Here is a 22,584-nt window from a genome sequence, read left to right on the forward strand (position 1 = left end):
TGTCAGTTATTAAATTTAATCTGCATTATACACCTGTTTGAATATACAAACTAATTGGTTCCCGTTGTTTATCATAGTTAGTACAGTACACATTTACAAAATCACACGTCACATTGTAAAACGCACTCACTGGGCCGTTCTTTTCCTCGTCTTTGTTTCTAGCCGGGAGTATTTTGAATCAACAACAAACATGGCAGCACCCGGTAGACGAGCATGCCTTCAATATTTATTCCATCTTGCTCAAGATAACTTGGAGTTCAGGTTACCGGTAAATGTCCATAAACCGTCATCAATCCCATCATGATCTTTAAATGAAAGACAGTACATGTATTCATAGAAAGTAGCTGAACAATACACGGCATCCTTCCGTGGTGTGTTAGTTGTCCGCTAATGCAATCGGAAGCTTTAAGGTAACACAGGAATCAAGCTAAATGAAGGCTTTGGTTTTTAGCGTTACTGTATAATTAAGTAAACAGTAGGCCGTGTTAAATCACATAAACTTTTGTTTTCGTTAAGATAAATTTATTCTTTTTTTAAAAATCTCAATGGCGCCCGATCCAAATTTATTGTAATCACATTTGCACATATTTTAAAAACAGTGATTTTGTCCTCATCAACCAGAATTATATATGAGAAAACAATGTCGGTTATTTCATTACACGGATTTTCTTTAGTGCCAATAATCATTCATCACTACTGCTCCAGCATGAATACTTGTAAAATATGTGAGATATTTTAGATAAATAATAATGTAATTATTTATGTGTTCATTTCTCCAGGAAATCAAGGCTCTTCTTGCTCTCAGAGGAAAACCTTTCAGTCCTGGTTTAAACTTTGAAGAAAAGGTATTCATAACTCAAGTAGAAATGTGAAAAAAAAAAAAAACCAAGATAGCAGCAATACCTGTGGGAGGCATAGGTGGTGCCAGCGGCGGGCTGCGCTGGATGGAGGATCCATCCATCCATCCATCTATCCATCCATACACCCACCCACCCACTTTGTATACTACTTGTCCTAATTAGGGTTTGGGGTGAGTTTGAGCCGATCTCAGCTGACTGGTTATCTCTACATAATATTTGTCATGCAATTGACTAATGACTAGTCCAGGCTGTCTCCTTTCCCCTGTAATCAGCTGAGATTGGCTCTGAATCCCTGTGATCATGAATAAGATGATGTAAATGTAAATGATGCAAATCAGCAAAATATTCAATTTTAAATTAAGCAATTAACAGTTCTTTCTCTCTCCAAGTGTCCTTTCTGGTGTCTGGATGATTTGACAGAGGATGATATCGCCTACATCATGGCCCGGTCTGTTTGTGCAAAGTAAGAATTTTCATGCTTGTAATCAATAAATCAATATTTATCCTAATATTTTTAATTATTTTTAACTTACATCAAGGTCTGCGTTTGAGCTATGGGGCCATGGACCAAACCACAGTGAGCTAAGAACATCCTTACTGAACTACCCAGAACAAAACATGGTCAGTAATCAGTTTTGCTGTATAAAAGAGTTTATGGTTCGACTAAAACTTGCCTTCTGTGCTTTCTCCTTGGCAGTTGCCATTCTTGCACGAAGACTCAACATACAGAATCAATGTTTACACCTTCAATAACACCTTGGACTTCACAGAAAGAATCAAACGAATTGATGTAAGTGACAAAGTAAATTTGAATGAAATTATTTGCATTTGGATCAACTCAACCATTAACCAAACTACACAAATCTTTCTGACCCAACACAAGATTTTAAAAAAATGTATGCGCTGTGATTATAATTCGGTGCCGTTAAATTCAAGTCAACTACAAAACTATATTCATTATAATTCGGTGCTGTTCTGTTCAAGTCAACTCCAAAACTATATTCATTTTTAAGATGTTGTACACTATTGGATCTCATTAGAGGTGTGGCTCTACCTAAGATAAAAATGATTGCATATTCACAATTTCATGTTTATTCCCTGTACAGGCAATGGATTACCTGCCATTTCAGGGAGTTGTAAATCTAAAGAACCCTCAACACATCTTCTGCTTGCTGGAAGATTATGGGACCGATCCAAACAACATCCCTCAGCATCCATATTACATCTATTTTGGCCGATGGGTGAGAAACAGGAGAGATTTGACTGCAAATTACATCTACAGTGCTGTGAAAAAGTATTGCCACCCTTCTCAATTTTTTTCATTTTTGCGTACTTTCCCCACTTTATTATTTAAGATCATCAAACAAATATAACTATCGGACAAATATAAAACGCTGTCTTTGAATGGTGATTTCGTTCATCCATCTATTTTCCAAGCCGCTTATCCTCACCAGGGTCACGGTGGTGCTGGCGCCGAACCCAGCTGTCACTGGGCAGGAGGCAGGGTAGACCCTGAACTGGTTGCCAGCCAATCGCAGGACACATAGAGACAGATAACAGTCGCATTCACAATCACATCTAGGGGCAATTTAGAGTGTCCAATTAACGCATGTTTTGGGGATGTTGGAGGAAACCACAATGCCCGGAAAAAACCCACGCAGGCACGGGGAGAACATGCAAGGTCCACACAGGCAGGACAGGGATTTGAACCCCGATCCTCAGAACTGTGAGTCAGATGCTCTCCAGCTGCGCTACCTTGGGGCCCTGATTTATTCATTAAGGGAGGAAAAAAATATTCTAAGTGACCTCACCCTGTGTGAAAAATAATTTCGTTTAGTCTGATTTGACTTCAGAAAGTGAGGCAAAAAATGAAATGTACAATTTTGGACAATGTATGAAAAACGTCTGGTTTCCACTGTATAAAAGGCGCTTCCCTGAATTGATCAGTCATTCACAAGCAAAGATGGGATGAGGTTCAATTAAAAACATCATTTTGTTTTCACTTGCTTTATGTCTGATATTTACATTTATTTTGATTACCATTATCTCAAATAAAGTGTGAAAACTGTAATAATATAAGAATTTGAAAAGTGGGACAATACTTTTTTCACTGTACTGCATAATTTATTATTATTGAAGTGATGAAAATTGATAGTGGATATAAGTCATAGAGGTTCTAAAACACTAAGGGAGATCTCGGACATCAGAAAGTGTAACAAGGAAAACAAAATAATTGCTATGACAAATGGTAACCATATTTATATGATTTCCCAGAAAATGTTTATTTCAGTATTATACAATGTTATATTGAAAACAAGGTGTTAGCTTGCTTTCTTTTTCTTGAACAAAGTTGTATAATTTATCAAAGCATTTTTACCACACTAGTTTACAAATATGTTACACTCTACACCAGTAAGTGGTGTCCGGGAACCAAAATTATTGACACCAGTATGTCAAATTGCTAGGTCCCATAAAGGAACTGAATATTATCTTTAAAGTGTGTGGATCTTAATTTCATCTTTATGCCAAAACCCCTTTTGATGAACCTCTACACAGATAGCGGATGGTCAGCGTGAACTGATTCGATCTCACAGTGTAAAGAAAAGACACTTTATTGGAAACACCAGTATGGATGCCGGCCTCTCCTTCATCATGGCCAACCATGCCAAGGTCAAAAAGGATGATCTTGTCTTTGACCCATTTGTCGGCACTGGTGAGTTAGTGGGCTACTTTTTTCCTCTCATGCACATGGCAGAAACACAAAGAAGCACCTTTATGATTATTAGTATTATTTTGACTGTCTTCTTTTCCATTCAGGTTGTACCAAAATTATTAATTTGATTGTAATGTTACAATTTTGAATCATGGACTGACATTTAAATACTTTAATATAACTGATATATCACAGAGTGTTGAATAAAATAGTGCTCTTTTGATATGTTAAAGGAAGCCTGTTGGTTGCTTGTTCTCATTTTGGAGCATACGTGTGTGGATCAGATATTGATTACAACACTATTCATGGCAAAGGTACCCCGGCCCACACACACACACACACACACACACACGCACACGCACACACACGCACACGCACTATCCTTGATTTTAATCAAGATGTGGACCTGTTCTCTCAGTTCAAAACTGGCACTAAAACACGAGGTCAGAAATTGAAATGCCATTCAGCAGTACCACTAAATGTTATTTTCTTTATATTCTTTCAGGAAGGTCAAGCCGCAAAGATCAGAAATGGCGAGGACCAGATGAGAACATCCGTGCCAACCTACGACAGTACGGAACAGAAAAGACATACGTGGATGTGATGGTGTCTGATGCATCCAAGCCCGTTTGGAGGGATGCAGCTCTCTTTGATGCCATCATTACCGATCGTATGTTAATTTGTCTTTGTATCATCTGTCATATTTCATGTTTCATTTAGCGCTACAGAATCAGTTTTCCACCTACAAAAACTTCAAGATGTATATGAGTTTAATTTATTTAATATTGTGAATGAATTTTTATGATTTTCTTAAAAATATATATACCTCTAGTGTTTCTAGAAATGTCACTTGTTTGTTTCGTATGTGTTCAGCTCCATATGGTATCCGTGAGTCCACAAGAAGAACAGGCTCTCAAAAAGAAACAACAAAACCTACAGATAGCGTGTAAGGTTACTTATTCTTCTCCCACCAAAAAGGGAAAGGGACACATTACAGGTAAATGCTAAATATTTTGCTCATTCTAGCTATGCCGAGTCACATGTGGCTGTATCCCAGTCCTACCACCTGAGTGAAATATTTGCTGATATGCTAAACTTCTCTGCACATCGCCTGGTCATGGGAGGGAGGCTGGTCTACTGGTTGCCTGTTTACAGGCCAGAGTGAGTAAACATAAAAATGCTATCATTAGATTATAGGTTGGAGCACTTCCATTATCAGCTACATAACCATTTTGTGTAATATTGGATCCTTTAAAATGCCACAATAATGGACCAGTAATAACTCAGAGATTGAAAGAACCCTTCACGTCCACAGGCAGTGATAAACAGGGTTCGCACGTGGCCCTAAAAGTCCTAAAAACCCCTAAATTTTCGAAGGTGCTTTTAGGGGCTCCTAAAAGTGCTTAAAAATCCCCAAAAACCAGTCAAGCCCCTAAAAAGGCCTTAAATTTAAAAAAATCAAAGGGAGGACCTCTACCGCCAAAATTCTCCCTAAAAAAAATTATCTTTTATTTTAAAAAAAATAGCGATCCATCTGGCGTCCAAAACAGCCGGAAATTTTCAACGGAAGTCACCGTGTTGACAACTAGTCGCCATCTTGTCGATATTCCATTGTTTGTTTCCGTGAGTAGGCATTTCACTTCGTCTTCGTTACGACGTAGCGTAGTTCTTTCATCGATCCAACTTGTATCACGGGGGAGTGCATTTTTCAAGAAGCTTGGGTTGAAAGTAAGGAGTTTGGGAACTGGGTTCGTCAAGATCCAAAAGATCGGCACATGTTTTACTGCCATCTGTGCAAGCAGAGTTACCAGCTTGAAAAGATGGGCGTCAAAGCGCTGGAGTCGCACCAGAAAAACAGGAGACACGCTAATTTGTCGAAGACTCTCTCATCTTCCGTTGGTATGAATCTGTTTCTAAAATATCAAAATAGTGAAGCATCAACTTCAGGCAGTGGTACTAGCAGTGCATGCGGACCTACAGTTGTCCAGCCATCGACTTCAACCAGCCAGAAGTCAGGCTTTATGAACGTAGTTCAATACACAAAGACGGGACTTGTTAAAGGCAGAGATCGTGTGGACTTTAAAAGTGATCTGCAGCCATTACAGTTACAAATCTTGTGAAAATAATTCAAAAGTGTTTGCAGTCATGTTCCCAGACAGTGACATTGCTAAAAACTACCACTGTGGGGAAAGGAAGACTTCGTACCTGGCTACATTTGGCATCGCTGCCCACTTTTCATCTCTACTGCCTCAAAGCCAAAAAAGCCAGAATAGAGACTGACATATCTACGCTTATTGAGAAGGCTGACAGGCTGTGTGAGGAGGGAGAAGAAAAGAGGAAGCTGAGGTTTATCACCGAGGCCAATGCACTCAGAGGCAAAGCAAAGGACAAGAGAGCCACTATGGCACCTCTGCAGCAACAAATAGAGGAGGCACTGGGTAGGCTCAAGGAGCTAGAGTAGGGGTGCTGAGACAGACATCAGTAGAAGACATTTGTGTATAAAGTTGCAATTGTAGTTAGAATCTGTTTTTCTGTAGACTGTTATGTGAAGACATTGACAATGGTCATATCAATGACAACTACGACAAGGGGTGACAGGCGATCACTGTCACAGGTACTGAGGTACTGGAATATTTGATGAAGCAAGAACGGTTGTTGGCACCATTGGGTGAGTCTTTTTTCCATACTCTTTGATTTCCCACGATGGCCCTAAATTTTTCGTGTCGGCCCCCCAAATTTTTTCCGTGTCAGCCCTAAATTTTTCGTGTCAGCCCCTAAGAATGCCCCTAAAAAGCCCTTATATTTTTTTGGTTAGACTGAGTATGAACCCTGGATAAATGATGAATGAAAGTCATTCCTGATTTACTCTGAGTCACTCCTTGCAATTTTCTACCAGCAGGGGGCACCTTTTCACCACAACAGTTCAACACTGCATTTGAATAGTAAAGCCCACAGAGACTTTGGACATTCTGCTGTGTTTCAGCAGTTTGATCATCTGTCTCAGTTCGTGCTTTTCACCAGAACCACGAAGGACTTTTCATCAGAATTGCACACTGCCTTGCAGAACATCCTCAAATGCTATTCTGTTTCAACTCCTAGAAAATATTGTCCTGTATGTGCGTACTTACCTGTGTATATGGCAGTATTAGTAATGAGTGATATCCAGGTGGTATCCATTTGGTCCCAGTAAACCACAACTGATAACAGGAAGCTCCCACTGACACCAATAATAACTACTAATACTGAAAGACATGAAACAAAGGTATTTATTGTTGAAACCTCTGTGCAGACATAGTGCTGACTGCATATGTAGGTGTTAACCGGTATAGGTAAGAACCACAGCAATCGCCAACGACACCCATTTGTAGACAAACAGCCTGCGGGGTGATGCGGATGAGATGATTTTGCATCCTCTTGGTTTTACTGCAGGTTTGTCAGCACATACACAAAAGCTACTAACCTTTGGAGTGTATATATTTTTTTGTGGTTCCTCCTTTTGTGTAAGTGGTTGTGTGGCCTCCTTTACAACCACATGCGTACACGTGTCGTCATGTTCACACATTTTTCAGTCCTACTCATCTACCAGTGCTCGACTCCGTCCGTGTCTGTCGGAGCCCTGCCAAAATAAACGTCTGACTCTAGGCACGTCAGATGTATGTCAACTGTCTGTCTGTGTTGTGTGCAGGCTAACCCCTGTGTGTGTGCTTTTGAACATGTCTATGTGGCAGCCCAAATGTTGTCTGTCTCTTGGGTGTAATCTGAAGCTCTACATGGCAGCTATCAGGTTTCTGTTGCTCCCCAATTTGTGTACATAACTGCAGCCGTGACTGGATGATTGGAAGAATGGCAATCGTGTGTCTTTCTACCTTCTGTCAGCTGCAGCACAGGGATGTGTGTGTTCATGTGTGTGTAAGTTTATGAGCTTGACAGGTGACACAAAATCATGTACACAAATCCTCACAGGATGATTGGAATGATCAAGAGAGATTATTTTTTATTCAATCATTTTAAATCTTGACTCTAGCTTTGTGTAGTGTGCGCCTTATCTCTGTGCTTTTCTGGGCTCCTCCCTCATTCCATAAACGTGCATGGTAGGTTTATTGATGAGTCTAAATTGTCCATTGGTGTGAACACGAGGGCTTTTTGTCAAATCTAAAATGATGCATCGCTGCCCTCTGTTGGTGGTTACGCCTCAATAAAATTCTTAAACTCTATTCCGCCTGGAGCTGCGTCAGAGCCTCCTCAACCTTTTCCTGTGGAAAAACGCAAAATACGTATTAATTCGTTTTGGCATTGAATCTCTGAAACCTTTAGTTTTTCCCCTTGGCTGACTAATGGGGGACTAATGCTTTTGTTCATTTGCAGATACTGTAAAGAAATGATTCCCCTCCATCCATGTCTGAATCTCATTAGCAACTGTGAACAGATTCTATCAAGCCACGCGTCCCGCCGCCTGATCACCATGGAGAAGGTCAAAGAACCAGAGGTGGGTGCATATATTTTTGAAAATTAATGAATCATTACTCAATTATAAATTTTACATTGTGCTGTTATTGAAGCGCTCGAGAATCTGTGTATTTGCGCAAATATATTTCCACACATTTCTTGTATACCTCTTGTATGCATAACATTGCTTCATAGAGTCTCTGTCCTTTAAATGTGCTGATGTTTTTTGAATTTTTTTGTCTGTGAGAAAATCTGGACAGTTTCAAGAATATTGTTTCCTGGTGTGACTGGAGTTCACCTTATAATGGAAATTAATATGGATTGCATTTAAAGTCAGGACTTTTTCGTGTGCTGACCTAGGTTATGTTTTGTGGTTTGCTAATTATAAGTGAGCGGAACACATCTGCACAGTAACAACTTGTGTGTTTACTACAGTATGTTTGAGAGTACACAGCAACAAAAACATGACGTAATTCATGTAAAATGAGAGCATGTGTCTTAACGGACTATCCTTCCCCCTTTTATAGCTTGACATCAACTTTTCTTTAATATGTAATCACACGAGTATGTGTCATATTTTACATGCATGTGCATGTGTAGTGGAAGCCACTGTGTCATTCTAGGCTTCACCATCTGGTACTGCTCAACTTATTTTTTTCATACTGGAAACCCAAATGGCTTAATCACACTTTAAATGGAAAACAGTCCATCTCCCAATCTGATATCCCTTTCACTAAAAACACTCAAATGTATAGTTCCCACAATACAAATTAATCTATTCTTGCTGAAGAGTTTTCTCTTTGTAAGGAGACTGTTCAACCCCCATCTTTAGTCATTCACCAGCATGGCTTGCTTGGCCAGTATCATCACACATACGGATTCGGCTAAACTGTTGGAACCCCCCTGTTATTGAAAGAAAAGCCTACAGTGGTTACAAAATAACCTGAATCTGACAAAAGTAAAAAATAAATGAACATTTTTTGAAAATTAAGTCTTGATTATCAGACATTGCTTTTGCATTATGGTGTCTTTGAATTCAGGGATTCTCTAGTCCAGGGGTGTCAAACTCCCTTTGGTCTGCGGGCCGAATACAGCTTAATTTGAGATCAAGCGGGCCGGACCAGTAAACTCATTGCAAAATTACATAGAACTAACAATAAGCCCACTTTTTTCCTTTGTTATCATCACTAATACTAATAATTAGTGCAAAGAATGAGTAAATTATCAAAATGTTTATTAACAGAATTTTCCTTTTACATTATGAACAATATATTATGAACAAGAGAATAACATAAGAACATAAAGTATGTGCAATTTTAACAACACTTTTACACAGTTAAACATATATTTGAGTGTGTTGTACATAAAACTGATCACAGAAATAGTAACAATGTTCCAAAAACATTTAGTACCAGCCTTGTGGAACTTAAAAACACTGTTTTTCAACATCTGGAAAGCAATTTGAACAAATGAATAAGTTTCACAGCAATTATTCGTCTTGCTTGGAATTTGCCCCTGAAACTTGACATTGTTTATCCTGCACAAGTGCATCAATATGAGGCATCATGTCCTGAGAAGCAGCCAATTTCAGAATCTCATTCAAATGCTTATGTGTGAGCTTTGAGCGCAGCTTTGTTTTATTAATGTTCATTAGTGAGAAAACTTGCTCACAAAGGTAGGTTGTCCCAAACATGGACAATGTTTTAGCAGCTAGTGCTGTCAATGTGGGATAGCCTGGTAGGAGGTACTTGTAAAATGTGTCCAAGCTTACAGAGGCAAATCTGTCCTTCAGTTCTACACACTGCAAATCAATGATTTCAAGTTGCATGGCAACGGGCAAATCAGAAGCTTTGACTGTGAATGGTGAGCGAAAAACTGCAAAATCTGTTTCGAGTTCGCTAAAAACCTGAAATCTTTTCTCAAACTACATCAACAGCCCTGAAATCTTCTCTTTGTACCGTTTCACGTCAGAATTAACGCTTGCTGCGCACATATCTTTTAAACAGGGAAAATGAGCAGGGTCACCCCTTGCCACCTGCGTCTCCCATAACCCGAGCTTTAACTTGAATGCACGTATGCTGTCATAATACTGTGTTACGATTTTTTTGCGTCGCTGCAACATTTTGTTAAGAATATTCAAGTGCTCAGTGATGTCAACCATAAACGCAAGGTCCTGCAGCCACAGATGGCACTGTAATTCCTTAACAGGTTTACCTTTTTTCTCCATAAATTGTCCGATTTCATCACGTAAATCAAAGAAGCGCTTTAGCACAGCGCCTCTGCTTAACCATCGTACGTTCGTGTGATAAGGCACACCATGGATAATGTTACAGTCACTGAGAAAGCTGTCAAATTGACGATGATTGAGACCTCTGGCTTGGATGAAATTAACAGTTCAGACAACCACCTCCATGACGTGATCCACTCTTAGCGATTTGCTGCATAATGCCTCCTGATGCAAAATGCAATGAAATGTCCAAAAATTACCTCCCCCATTTGCGGCTTGTACTTTATCTCTGAACTTTGTCACAACACCTGCCTTTTTACCGATCATTGACGGCGCACCATCAGTAGCCAGGCTTACGGCGCGTGACCAGTCCGCTCCGACTCTGTCCAGCGCTCCAACGACGGAGCTGAGAATGTCCTCAGCTGTTGTGGTGTCGATCATCGGCACCAGCTCGAGAAACTCCTCTGTGACATTCAAAGTCTTGTCAACTCCACAAATGAATATGGCCAGTTGAGCGACGTCCGTGATATCAGTACTCTCATCAATCGCAACAGAAAATGTCACAAATGACCCCACTTTGCGTTTTAGTTGGTGGTCCAAATCTGCAGAGAGTTCCGAAATCCTGTCTGCCACGGTATTTCTTGTCAAGCTTATATTGGCGAAAGCATGTCGCTTCTCAGGACACACAATTTCAGCAGCCGTCAGCAAGCAGTTTTTGATGAACTCTCCATCACTGTACGGCTTTGATGCCATTGCTATTTGGCTCGCAATTAGGTAGCTGGCTTTCACCGCAGCATCACTGGCTCCGGGTGAAAACAGATTGCTGTTTCTTCAGACGCGCCATCATTTCATTTAACTTCTGTTTTCTCAATTCTCCATGCAAACTGTTGTATTTTTCACCATGCTGAGTTTCGTAATGGCGCAGAATATTGTATTCTTTAAGCACCGAAACACCAGGCACACGGGTTTCCCATTCACCTCTGTGAACATATAAGAACATGTCCATTTTTCTTGAAAAGTCCGACACTCTGTGTCTACTTTTCTCCTTTTTGACAAAGACATTTTGCTGATGAGGGTGCGAGGCAAACGGAAAAGTAGATTATGCAATTGTCGCCAATAGATGCTGTACAGACGTTCAATTTTACCAGGTCAAGGTGGTCCTAGTTCCGCCGCAGTGTTGCTTTCATGTTGTCTGCACGTACTAAAACACTGCGCCCCCTAGCAGATAATACAAGAACTACAAATTTTAAAGAAAATTCATATTTTTTTATACAATGCAGGTTTCTTCCTCGGGCCGTACCAAACCACCAGACGAGCCGGATCCGGGCCGCGGGCCGTATGTTTGACACCCCTGCTCTAGTCACTAGATTATTCTAAACACATAACGTTGCAGCTCAGCCTCTGGTTAGCAGTAGCAATATGCTTTTGGAAGTATGTCAAATTGATTTGAAGTGTCATTTAAAAATACAACATGCTCTACATATGTTTTCTGAGTCTATATTTTTATTAAAAATGCTTTATTGTTAACTTCTACATATGTGAGCTGTGACTTTGCAACAGTGAGAAAATGCAGGTCCTGGATGGTGTCACCACATGACAACCACTGTTCTAAATAGTGTTATTTGTCATCAAACTTGTAATCAGTTGTTCAGGATATTTAAATGGTGACAAATAAACACTGTGATGTTGGGTGACATGGTGTGCTACACTAACATGGACCAGAGGAAGAGAAGGAGTGTGTTGTCTGAGGACATTAGAAAGAAAATTATTGATAAACATGTTAAAGGGACACTGTAACATTACATATAAGCTAACCCATGACTGGCCAAAATCAATTTCTACACTGGAGGTGGCAGAAATTAAGATGTTGAGATTCTTGGTAGGAGTGAGCAGGTTGGATAGAATAAGAAATGAGCTCATTTCAGGGACAACCAAAGTTGGATGTTTTGGAGTTGAGGTTCGAGAGAGCAGATTTCGATGGTTTGGACATGTCCAGAGACAAGAGAGTGACTACATTGGTGGAAGGGTGCTGAGGATGGCACTGCCAGGCAAAGGACCCGACAGGGTTCCTATGCATGCCGGAAAACCTGGAAAATAATTTACCAATTTTCCAGTCATGGAAAATAACTAAAAAAATAAAATGTCCTGGAAAAGCTCGAGGTGTCCTAGAAAATAATTTTTCTTCCCTCTGCTTCTCTCTGCCTTGTGGGTGAACACAAACTGATTAAACTTTTTATACGTGTGTGTTTTAAGCTGCCTTTAATGGGCAACGTTGAGCTGTAGCGCTTCTCTTCATCCCTGCTTCTGGCCGACACAGGGCCCCACGTGACGCTACCAACCAATCAAATTGCATGTTCGCTTAGAGCAGTTCTGCTGCCCACTGTTTCCATGTGACTTTCATGCTAGATTTACCGACTTTTTAGAACCAAGTAAGGATTTATTATCTCCAAAGAAGTACCAAAACTAGCAACTTTCAGTTCAAGTGTTGTTTATTACTGTATATCGATTGTGAGGTTTTTCTCCCTCTCTCTGTCTCTGAGTGACAGAAGAGTAGCGGAGAGCTTTATTGGTCGTGTCGTCATGCACAAAGTAAACTGTACTGTAATCTAAATACAGTAAATTAACTAAAGGAAATTGTTTTGGTCATTTATTGAACATATGAAAATATTTTGTGGAGAAAGTGCAAGAGATAAAGAAGGAGAGTAATAAACATTGAAGAACTCTGGTTAAATTGTAGTTAATAACACTTCTCCAAAGCTTGGCGGGAGTTACTAGTGTATGTTGTGATAACTTGATTCGCACTGCAGCAGTTGAAAATGTCCTGGAAAAGTTCTGGAAAATAATTTCAACACAAAGTGGGAACCCTGGAGCGAGAAGAAGACCAAAGAGAACGTTGTGTCACGAACCAACGATAGGGGGGCGGACCCAAACGCAGGATTCCAAGACAAGGACATGATGTTCAATGGTTTTATTATAAACTAAAGTTGTGCACGACAACACAGTCGTGGCAGGATCCAAAAAACAAGAAACAATGTTCGATAACTATGTGTCAACTAAAGAGCATAACAAAAGTGTGACTGGTCTATAATGCCGCAATGGTGGAATAACCCTGGATGTGGGAAAGTACACTCAACGAACTGGCAAATGCCAGTGACAAAACTCCAACTTAAATACATGGTCTAGTCACAGTGCCTCATGTGAAACAGCTGTGACTGGCGACAGGTGTAATAGATGAAACCGCTTGGACCAATGGCCAGGCCACGCCCTTCTTGGCTGTGGTCCAGCCTTGCGCATGACAGCTTGATGGATATTGTGAGGGAAGACATGAGGGCACTTGGCCTTACAGAGGAAGATGCAGGAGATGGGCTTAGATGGAAAAAGATGACACGCTATGGCGACCCTTAACAGGACAAGCCGAAAGGAAAAGAAGAAAAAGAGATGTACGTTATTGGTGGATTGTGACCTGTGCTAATAATCTGATAAATTCTCATTAGCAAAGAGTGTTATATTTATTCATACATAAGAGTGGTGATCCAGTAGGGATGTGACATGATGGCCACTTGAAAAAACAGCCACCATAAAGAGACAAGCAGCACATGACACGGAATAACTATGCTGTTAGAAGGAGACACCGGAGCTCTGCAATTCTGCTCTACTATTGCAGCACAATGCAGGACCACGGATATGCAAAGGAGGCATCAACAAGAAACCAAAAATAGGCAACTTGGCAAAGAAGCATTCTAAAGAGGAAAAACATTAGGGTAGCCTTGCGCAGTTGGAAAGAGTTCATGAGGGAAAAAGATTTTAAAAGGGTCGCTGAAATTGCCAGATTTCTCCTCAACAAGTAAGGGGTTGGAAACAGGGAGCCATGCTGTGTACCATCACCGTTTCGGGCACTACAGGTCTCTGGTATACGGATGAAGATGTAATGCCTCACCTTTTGACTTCAAATTTTGCAATTAAAAATGAAATATTTTGCTGTGTTACCCATATCAGAACCTCATCATGATTGCAAAGTGAAAAAAAATCAATAACGGACTTTTACCTACTTGGCGGTGGCAAGAAAAAGGGAATTCCTGGTAATTTCCGTTGATGTCAGATGTCTTTGACATCAGCTGTAAACTAAAAAATATATCTAACCTTGACAGTACGGCAGCGACAGCAAGAGAGTTCTCATTACTTTTTCATTACGTAAGTAAAAAAATGTATCTACATCTTGTTTGTTTTTCATGCAACAAAGAGTCAAATGTGTCGTTATCGGACAGCCTCCTTTATTGATGTTCTATCATAATCATCCATTCTAGCTGGGTTGCTGATTAATACGTGAGAGCCCCAATATGCGTTGCTTAACTGAACTTTTAAACCCAGTGGTTAAAAATCTGAGACACATGCAACTTAAAGGAAGACTTTGTACAATGTACAATAAACCCTCCAATCCGAAGTAATATTATTACATATATTTTGGACATTAATTGAAAAAAAATAGAAAATAAAGACCATTTTTGAAATCCACGTAATATCTGGATATGTGCCAGCTTTCACGGCCAGACCCGGAAGAAACATCCTTGACCCTGCCCTGTGACATCACTGGTGGTTGGCATTCCAGACCATTCTTTCTAGCTAGACCAAGATATCGACGTGTTCTACCCAAAACTGCAACAACAATGAGAAAACGCACCCAAATTTGTCTTTCTTTAACCTCCCGTGGGTTAATTTAATTATTATTATTATTAATAATATAATTTTTTTTGTTTTGTTTTTCTGTAATTATTTTTCACAAAAATCTGCCACAAAATGCCAGATAGTGGACGTTCTCTGTTCGGTGAAACCGTCTCCACAAGCAATGGGGTCAGAACAGGAAGCGCTGCAGGCGTGGCAAACGCTGATTGGCTGTCAGTTTTCCAGCCGGGCTCATTGTTGTTGAATATCTGCGCGAGAGAAGAATTTCGAATGATGTGTTGGCATTGTTGACCGGTTGCCTTTGTCATGTTTATATCCTGCATCCACGGATTTGTAATTGAGATGCTATTGTTGTATAGTGCTCTCTAATGTGTTGGCACACCATACATGAGGTAAGAAAATGTGCTGCACATAACAGAGGCAGGTCTGGGTCACTGGATTATATTACCACTGTGGAATGAAAGTTCTTTTCAAAATCTCAAGTGTGGCGATTTTAAATGAGATTTTAAAGGAAATTGTTTTGTTTTGACACTGCCACTGTTGTCCACTCCAGGGTGTACCCTGTCTGATGAAATTCATCTGGCACAGGCTCCAATGCATCTGAAACCCGAATGAGGATGAGCAGTATAGCGAATGGATGGATGGACACTTTGTTCAAGGAGTCATTCCAACATATCTCCTGCAATGTTTCCTCTAATTTTTAACATGTCTGAGCAATCACACTAAGGCCTTGAGCGCCCCCTTTGACTATTGTGAGCAACATTATATTTATGCAGTGTCGTCAGATCAGTGTCATCCATTAAAGTTCCACGGCTCATTCAGAGATTCAGATTACAGCATTTACTTTCCCATCAGAACATTTTTAAGAACAATTTTGTTTTTTGCAAACTTACACTGAAAATGTCATCAAACAAAAAAATACATTGCTAACCAAACCAAGCCAACTATGAACTATACATTTGAAAGGTTGAAAGGCTTACAACTTTGTTTCATTTTTTTTAACCCACAATGATATCCCGTCTGTTTTTCTTGGTGTAAAACTGAATTATTGCTTGCAGAATATCTTTAGCAATGCATGTTGAAAGCTGAATAGTAAGTAAGTGAATGATGCTCCCAAATAGTTTAAAGGTTAATGTTATGTTGCTTTCAATATTTAAAATACAGAATTATCTTTTTGGGCAATGTATCATCTATGCTTTCGTCCTTGATCAGGCTGTGCCAAGGTGGAATTTTAACATTATACACCATCTCATCCTGCAGTTTCTACTTTTGCGTCAGACCAGATCTTTCTCACTCAAAAAAGAGAAAATCTCATCCAGTTTCACCACATTTTCTTCCATTAGTCACATACTCCGACATTCATTAAAGCAACAACATTTTTTTTTTTTACTTTTACCATTATTATCGAGAGTAAATGTAAGCAGCATCTCTAACTCTCTTTGCTCTCCATTATTATCCAGAGTAAATGTAAGCAGCATCTCGAACTCTCTTTGCTCTACTTTGCCCAGACTGTGGTGCTAACTAAAGCACCGGTAGTGGGCGGTGTTTGTAATTATGAGTGTACCCCTTTCAGAGCGGAGGTGGGCGGGGTCAGGTGAACTAGGAAGTAGAGTGTGTGGCGCGGTGTGGCCAAGCAGCAGCTCGTTGTTAGAGGCAGTATGCTGCCATATTAAAGAAAAAGAAAACAAAGACGTCATGCTGTAGTTCACTGCGCTGGATCTGTTTTTATCTGCGCTGAGAGTGTGCGACAAGTGCGCAAATGCGTAGTTGCGCAGCTTAGAGGGAATAGTGGTCTCCTGTAACCTCTGTCTGTTATTCCATAGGAACTGGATGGTCTGGCTCATCTATCGGACCCTCGCTTCAGTGCCTACCAGGGGCACAACACCTTCAGAGAGAAGTACTTCAGTGGACTCAACAAGAGGCTGAGCAAAGAGAGCCATTCCAATGGGGACTCAATCATTCAAACAGAGCCAGGCTCAAATAATGACTTGGCAGGCTCCAAAAGAAAGCACATACAAACACCAGCCAATTAATCAAATTGATCTGTAAAATAACCAAAAGAAGAGATGTAAAAAAATAAATAAATTAATTATTCTTGATTTGACTAACAGGGAAGTATGTCAGGTCAATATTTTCAGTAGTAGTAGTCGGAGCAGTTGACCATAAAATTAAAGAGTTAATGAATTCCGATGACAGTCATGACACAAACAGCGGGACTGTATTTATTTCGTTGAAGGCAGTTATTTTTCAACAGTTTTTAAAGATCAATTGATTGTGCAGCTGTATTTTTTGTGGTATGTGAGTGTAACCAATCTAATACATTTCTGTCGATTTTTATTGTTACTATTTCTTTCCTAATAAATCTGTGAGCTCACAGCAAACTTTTGCTGCTGAATGGCCATGGCGGTATAATATATTTATATTTTTGAGAGGCCAGCATTCTAACAAGTTCCACCATTCCGCCGAAGCAAATATTGATTTCTTTTTCGTTTCTGATAGCTAAATGATTTTCTCGGTCACTGCTCACATTACCTGGTTTTGACGGGTGATACTTAAGAGTCTGAGAGCAGACGAGCAGTAAAAGGGCACGGTGTCCTCCCTTCACCTTCACCCCACACACACACTCCAGTTAGTTGGCATCTTCTGTTTGGCAACGGTTGGCATGCAGTCTGACTCATTATTCATCTTCTGAGTGCAACACAGCAGACCCTGTGTTTACCAGCCTGACCACCACACTCCCTTGTTCTTTTTTTCAAAGGAAGCGAGCACTTGGCACCTTCACATCAGGCCAGGCTCGCATCATTTGTGGTGCACTTTGTTTATTGTTCCCACCATGTTCTTTTCTTGCACATCTTCATTTTGGGCAAACAATTGGAGATCTCACAATTATCACTTGTCTTGTTAAATATAAACAATTCCTATTTTTTCCACTTTGAAAACCCATTGTTTTGAGTTTAAAAGCTCCTTGGATTTTTCTTTGAAGCTTGCTGTGTTCGTGTTTGTTTGCAGTGCTGTAAAATTATGACAAAGCCACACCTCCATAATTAGAGACTAGAATTAAGTGTAAATCTGGTGGAGGGGGTTCCTCTCTTCAGCACATAATTCCGTCCAGACATTGTGGAAATGTTCGCAATGTGTGCATTTAAGTAGTAATCTCGTAGGATTTAATAACAAACATGATTTTGTGCCTCGCCTCCCAAGCATTAAATCTGTCATCAGTTGTTTCTGTCTCAGATAGACCAATAAAATGCCCAACCAAATGTCTTCCTCAGGTCCACTAGTACACACAACCTCCTGTTCACCTTCTCCCTCACTTCACCTCTGCCCTCAAGCCCCCCCTCTCCGCACACACACAATTTGGACCCCTTATCCCCCTTTTGCTCTCTCCAAGAAAAACACACTGTTGACTTTAGGCCGCTGTTTTGGAACAGTGACTCTGATTAAACTCCCATCTGTATGTCTGAATGTCTGCTTGACAGTGCTGAGTCAGATGATGCCACCAGACGACACACGTTTTGTTTAATAAAAGGGAGGTTTGCAATGTTAAAACTGCAAGCGAAATTTGAATGTAGCCTTACTTCACTAAGCCGCCCCTTTCTCGAGTCTCTGACAAACGTGCACAAGGCAATTCTCAAACGTGTGATTGTGAAAGTGCGTAGTCATGAGAAAACAACACAAATCCAGCTGCAGCAATATACCAGTGTTACTAATAATATTAGCACGATAAGCTGATGTTATGTACAGCTGCTACAGTGGTCGTGTGACTTATTTGCAATGGAGTCTTACAATACCACTAAATGTAATTGGTTTTGAACTCTAATTTTTTGGAATCTATCAAATCACCCAAACATCAAAACAGCCGAGATTGTATCCATCGAGTAGTAATGTTGCTAATTCCACATCCGTTCTGAATCCTTTCAGCTGCCTGAAGGCTCTTCGCTGTGCTTCTGTTTGCTGGTGTAATGCCAACTTGTTGGCAAATGAGGGATTGCCATTTTTAATTTTTATTTTGTGACAGTGGAAATTCCAGCGTAGTTTTAACAAAGCTCCTGAAGGCACACTTAACAGTTCATTGCAATGCTTCAGCGTTGTGCCCTTGATGAGTGTCCCAGTGATTGCACAGAAAATAATGGCCTTTTGTAAGTCACACCATCTTTCTTTGTTTTTTTGTTTTCCTTTGGGTCCGGAGCGCGTTGATTATTTGTTTATGTATTTATTTTTCTTCTCCCCCAATTGACCCAGGTCAGACTGACAGCTATGGTAAACATTTACAGTTTTGTCAGACCCCAACCGAAAATATTACGCACGCATTTGCAGACTACAGGGGTCGACAGTTTATGGTTGTCCTAACATTCATATGATATTTAGAGTTGTTCATTTGATACTTTTGTATTTATCCACTATAAGGGTGTTTTTAGCTTACAAGTGTTTCATACAATATTAACTGTAATTTTGACATTTTGAGGTTACCAAAGGCGCATAATGATCTTGTCAGTGCAGCGGCGTAACAATATTTTGTCATGCGGCATCACAAAGCACAAAGTTACTGTTCTATCAAATCATGCGTGTCGCTTCTTTGGGGCCAGAGTATATGTAAGCATGACATCTTGTATGATCAAATGTTTTCTCCTCCTGTACCCTGTGGATTCTATCATCCGTATAACTGCAGGGTGAAGTGGTTCCTGGCTACCACCACTCTCACGCTTGTATTTTCTGCACAGGTGAGCCTTCTCTGAACTACATTTTGTTTTTAAAATTAGTTTTAGATTTATTAGACATAGTTGCTGTAATCATGACTTTATAGCATTCTGACTTGCATGCAAGTTCGGACTACTGCTGGGAGTCATAATTGATCTCTGTCTGTTTTACAAGTAGTTTTATTTATTTGTATTTATTTTTTAAGTTTTTATTTTCATATTGATTTTATTATATTATTATTATATTTGATTTTATGTATGCACTGACTCCGGAGAGGCTCTCCAGTTAAGTTGTACAGTCCTATAATGACAATAAATAGTATTCATACATTGTCATTAACCCAGGAGAACTTTGTAGTGCTTTAACCTTTGCGCATAACTTGCTGTTATTTAACAAGGAGCTGAAGAACAACATTCACAGGCATTTTATCCATTAATCCACCTATAAATTTCTATGGATGTTCACCTCTTTGTCTTTTTTGTGACTCTTCCAGTCTTTGCACCTCGACTGTAACTTGCTTGATGACCCTTTGTGACATTGTAAGTTCAGTGGCCGGCCACTTCACCTCTGAGAAAATCCTGTTTGAATCCTTGCCTGGTAAGATACTCTTTTGTCATCACTTGTTAGTTGTATCAGTCTCGTGACGTCTAACTAACTACCAATAACTAACTAATTATCTCTAACTTTTTTGTGAGTAGGGTAATGGATCTGGCACAGTGCACCTGTCCATAGCCAGGGGAGTTTGGACACCTGTAGAATTCTCTATTTCCTGCCTTGCTCCTGATTAAACATAGGTCACCAGAATACCCTCGGGAAGTTGTGCGCCCCCCCTCACTTACTGATCATGGTAAGGTGAGAACTGTTACCACCATCCATGTCTGGGAGGTAAATGACCCTCAAAGTTGAACCATTATGGACAACAAATCAGAAAAACAGTCTCACCTTGCGCAGCTGTGTGAAACTCAAACCATGTTCACAGTAAAAAAAAAAGAAAAGGAAACATAATAACACATCTAGGGAAGAGCCCGTACAATTAGAGCCTGTCGTTTTCCATTCATTTTCATTTTATTAATCTACTTATTTATTTATTTTACAAAAAGTACCTGGCCTTTATTGCGGCACTGAATGCAAGTGCCACTAGATGACAGACTTGAGCAAAATAAAGCTTCTCAGTGATTGTAAGGGTCCTACTCTCAGTTGTATGTACTGTAGTCCAGGCTACAGACCATTTATAATCAGTGCTGTGCAGCTTTAAACAAACAGTTGAGAGGCCATGCTTTGAAGTGATAGAGCTGGACTTGAGGGAGTGCAGATCAGCCCCGAACACGCAACATCCGCTTTCAGACACTCGCCTGGAAGTGGCAAATAAGGTTGTTAGCCTCGGAAGAGAAAGGGGTTACTGAACGTCCTGTCACCCAACTTCCTTTTCCTTCTTTCATCCAGTCAATCTGTGCACTCAATGGCCATTTTTAACTCTTAGAATAATAATAATAATAGCTTTATTTATATAGCACCTTCCTGCAGTGTTTATCACCGGAAGTTACATCCACTGGTGTTAAATAAACCAATCTATTTCCCACTTAGTTTCTCGTTTGCTATTGTTGTATATCAATTTTAATGCATATTGCACTCTGCCTATATTGGTGTCGGGTCGGCGCTGTCTTTCATTCAATGAGTGCAGTCCATTAACCATTTATGACTAAATCTTTCCATCCATCCATCCATCCATCCATCCATCCATCCATCCATCCATCCATCATCCATCCATCCATCCATTTTCTTAGCCGCTTATCCTCACAAGAGTCATGGGTGTACTGGAGCCTATCCCAGCTGTCGACGGGCATGAGGTGGGGTTGCCAGCCAATCGCAGGGCACATCGAGACAAAAAGTCGCACTCAGAATCACACCTAGGGGCAATTTATAGTGTGCAATTAATGTTGCATGTTTTTGGGATGTGGGAAGAAACCGGAGTGGCCAGAGAAAACCCACGCAGGCACGGGGAGAACATGCAAAGTCCACACAGGGAGGGCCGGGATTGAACCCGGTCCTTAAAACTGTGAGGCAAACACTTTCTAGGTGCTCCGCCGTGCCGCCCAAAACCTTTCCCTGAAGCCAAATTATGATGACTTGTAGGTACTGTAATTGCCTGACAGGCAGACACACAAATACATGCAAAATGGCAACCAATGGAACTTGTGACAAATTTCCCCACAGACTCATGCACAAAAAAAAAGTCTGTAGTTTGGAGAGTAACCGGCTAAAACCACACAGGGAACATGCAAATGCCACATTGGCAGGGCCAGGATTTGAACCCCAGTCTTCAGAACTGTGAGTCACATGTGCTAACCAGTTGTGCCACCCAGGCCATTTAATATTATTATTATTATCCTTCCCCAAGAATGCAGAATACACGTAAAACACCATACACCACACTATTCAGCATACGATATCAATCATGACTTCACATAAGTTCCCATATAGACTCTACATCGAAGCACCTCACATCACATTCCTTTCTGTTTTTTGTTTATAGAACCTGAACTTTTGATGTGAAGTGCTAGGTTATATCATAAATCTCACGGCAATATGAGTTAAATATGGATTTTCATTGTTGTTTGCGGGAATTCATTTCTGATGAAAAAAGCAGAACCAAATTGGTGCAGTTCTAGGCTGAAATGGATTGCCATTCTAATATTATCTTGTGTTACATCTCTCATTGTGCAGGTGTAGCTAATGTTTTGGCCAGTGAGAGTATATACCATTTTTGAGAACAGCTTGCTGAGTGCTATCATGGATCTTTAGCTGAGTGGAATGTCTTATCCATGAGGGTATGCATACGCTGCTTCTTTGGGGCCAGGGTATATGCATGACATCTTGTATGTTCAAATGTTTTCTCCTCCCGTACCCTGTGGATTCTATCATCCGTATCACTGCAGGGTGAAGTGGATTCATCTGCACAG

At 40.3% G+C, this 22,584-nt stretch overlaps 1 protein-coding gene across 2 annotated transcripts; it reads left to right on the forward strand.

Annotated features, from left to right (window-relative positions):
• The first annotated feature begins 145 nt into the window (after nucleotides 1–145).
• On the forward strand, nucleotides 146–21,398 carry trmt11 (tRNA methyltransferase 11 homolog). 2 transcript variants are annotated; one of them, XM_061820235.1, is made up of 15 exons: nucleotides 146–268; nucleotides 780–845; nucleotides 1,250–1,323; nucleotides 1,400–1,481; nucleotides 1,558–1,650; nucleotides 1,967–2,101; nucleotides 3,417–3,573; nucleotides 3,807–3,887; nucleotides 4,079–4,243; nucleotides 4,447–4,519; nucleotides 4,600–4,734; nucleotides 7,939–8,059; nucleotides 16,750–19,647; nucleotides 20,118–20,221; nucleotides 20,323–21,398. In XM_061820235.1, the coding sequence occupies exons 1-13, from the start codon at nucleotides 191–193 to the stop codon at nucleotides 16,957–16,959; spliced, it is 1,470 nt and encodes a 489-aa protein (XP_061676219.1). In that variant the 5' UTR covers nucleotides 146–190; the 3' UTR covers nucleotides 16,960–19,647; nucleotides 20,118–20,221; nucleotides 20,323–21,398. The 2 variants fall into 2 exon arrangements, with proteins under 2 accessions (XP_061676219.1, XP_061676220.1); XM_061820236.1 differs by lacking the exon at nucleotides 146–268 and adding an exon at nucleotides 277–410.
• The last annotated feature ends 1,186 nt before the right edge of the window (nucleotides 21,399–22,584 follow it).

The sequence above is a fragment of the Syngnathoides biaculeatus genome, chromosome 5 (assembly GCF_019802595.1).
Source record: "Syngnathoides biaculeatus isolate LvHL_M chromosome 5, ASM1980259v1, whole genome shotgun sequence".
NCBI lineage: Eukaryota > Metazoa > Chordata > Actinopteri > Syngnathiformes > Syngnathidae > Syngnathoides > Syngnathoides biaculeatus.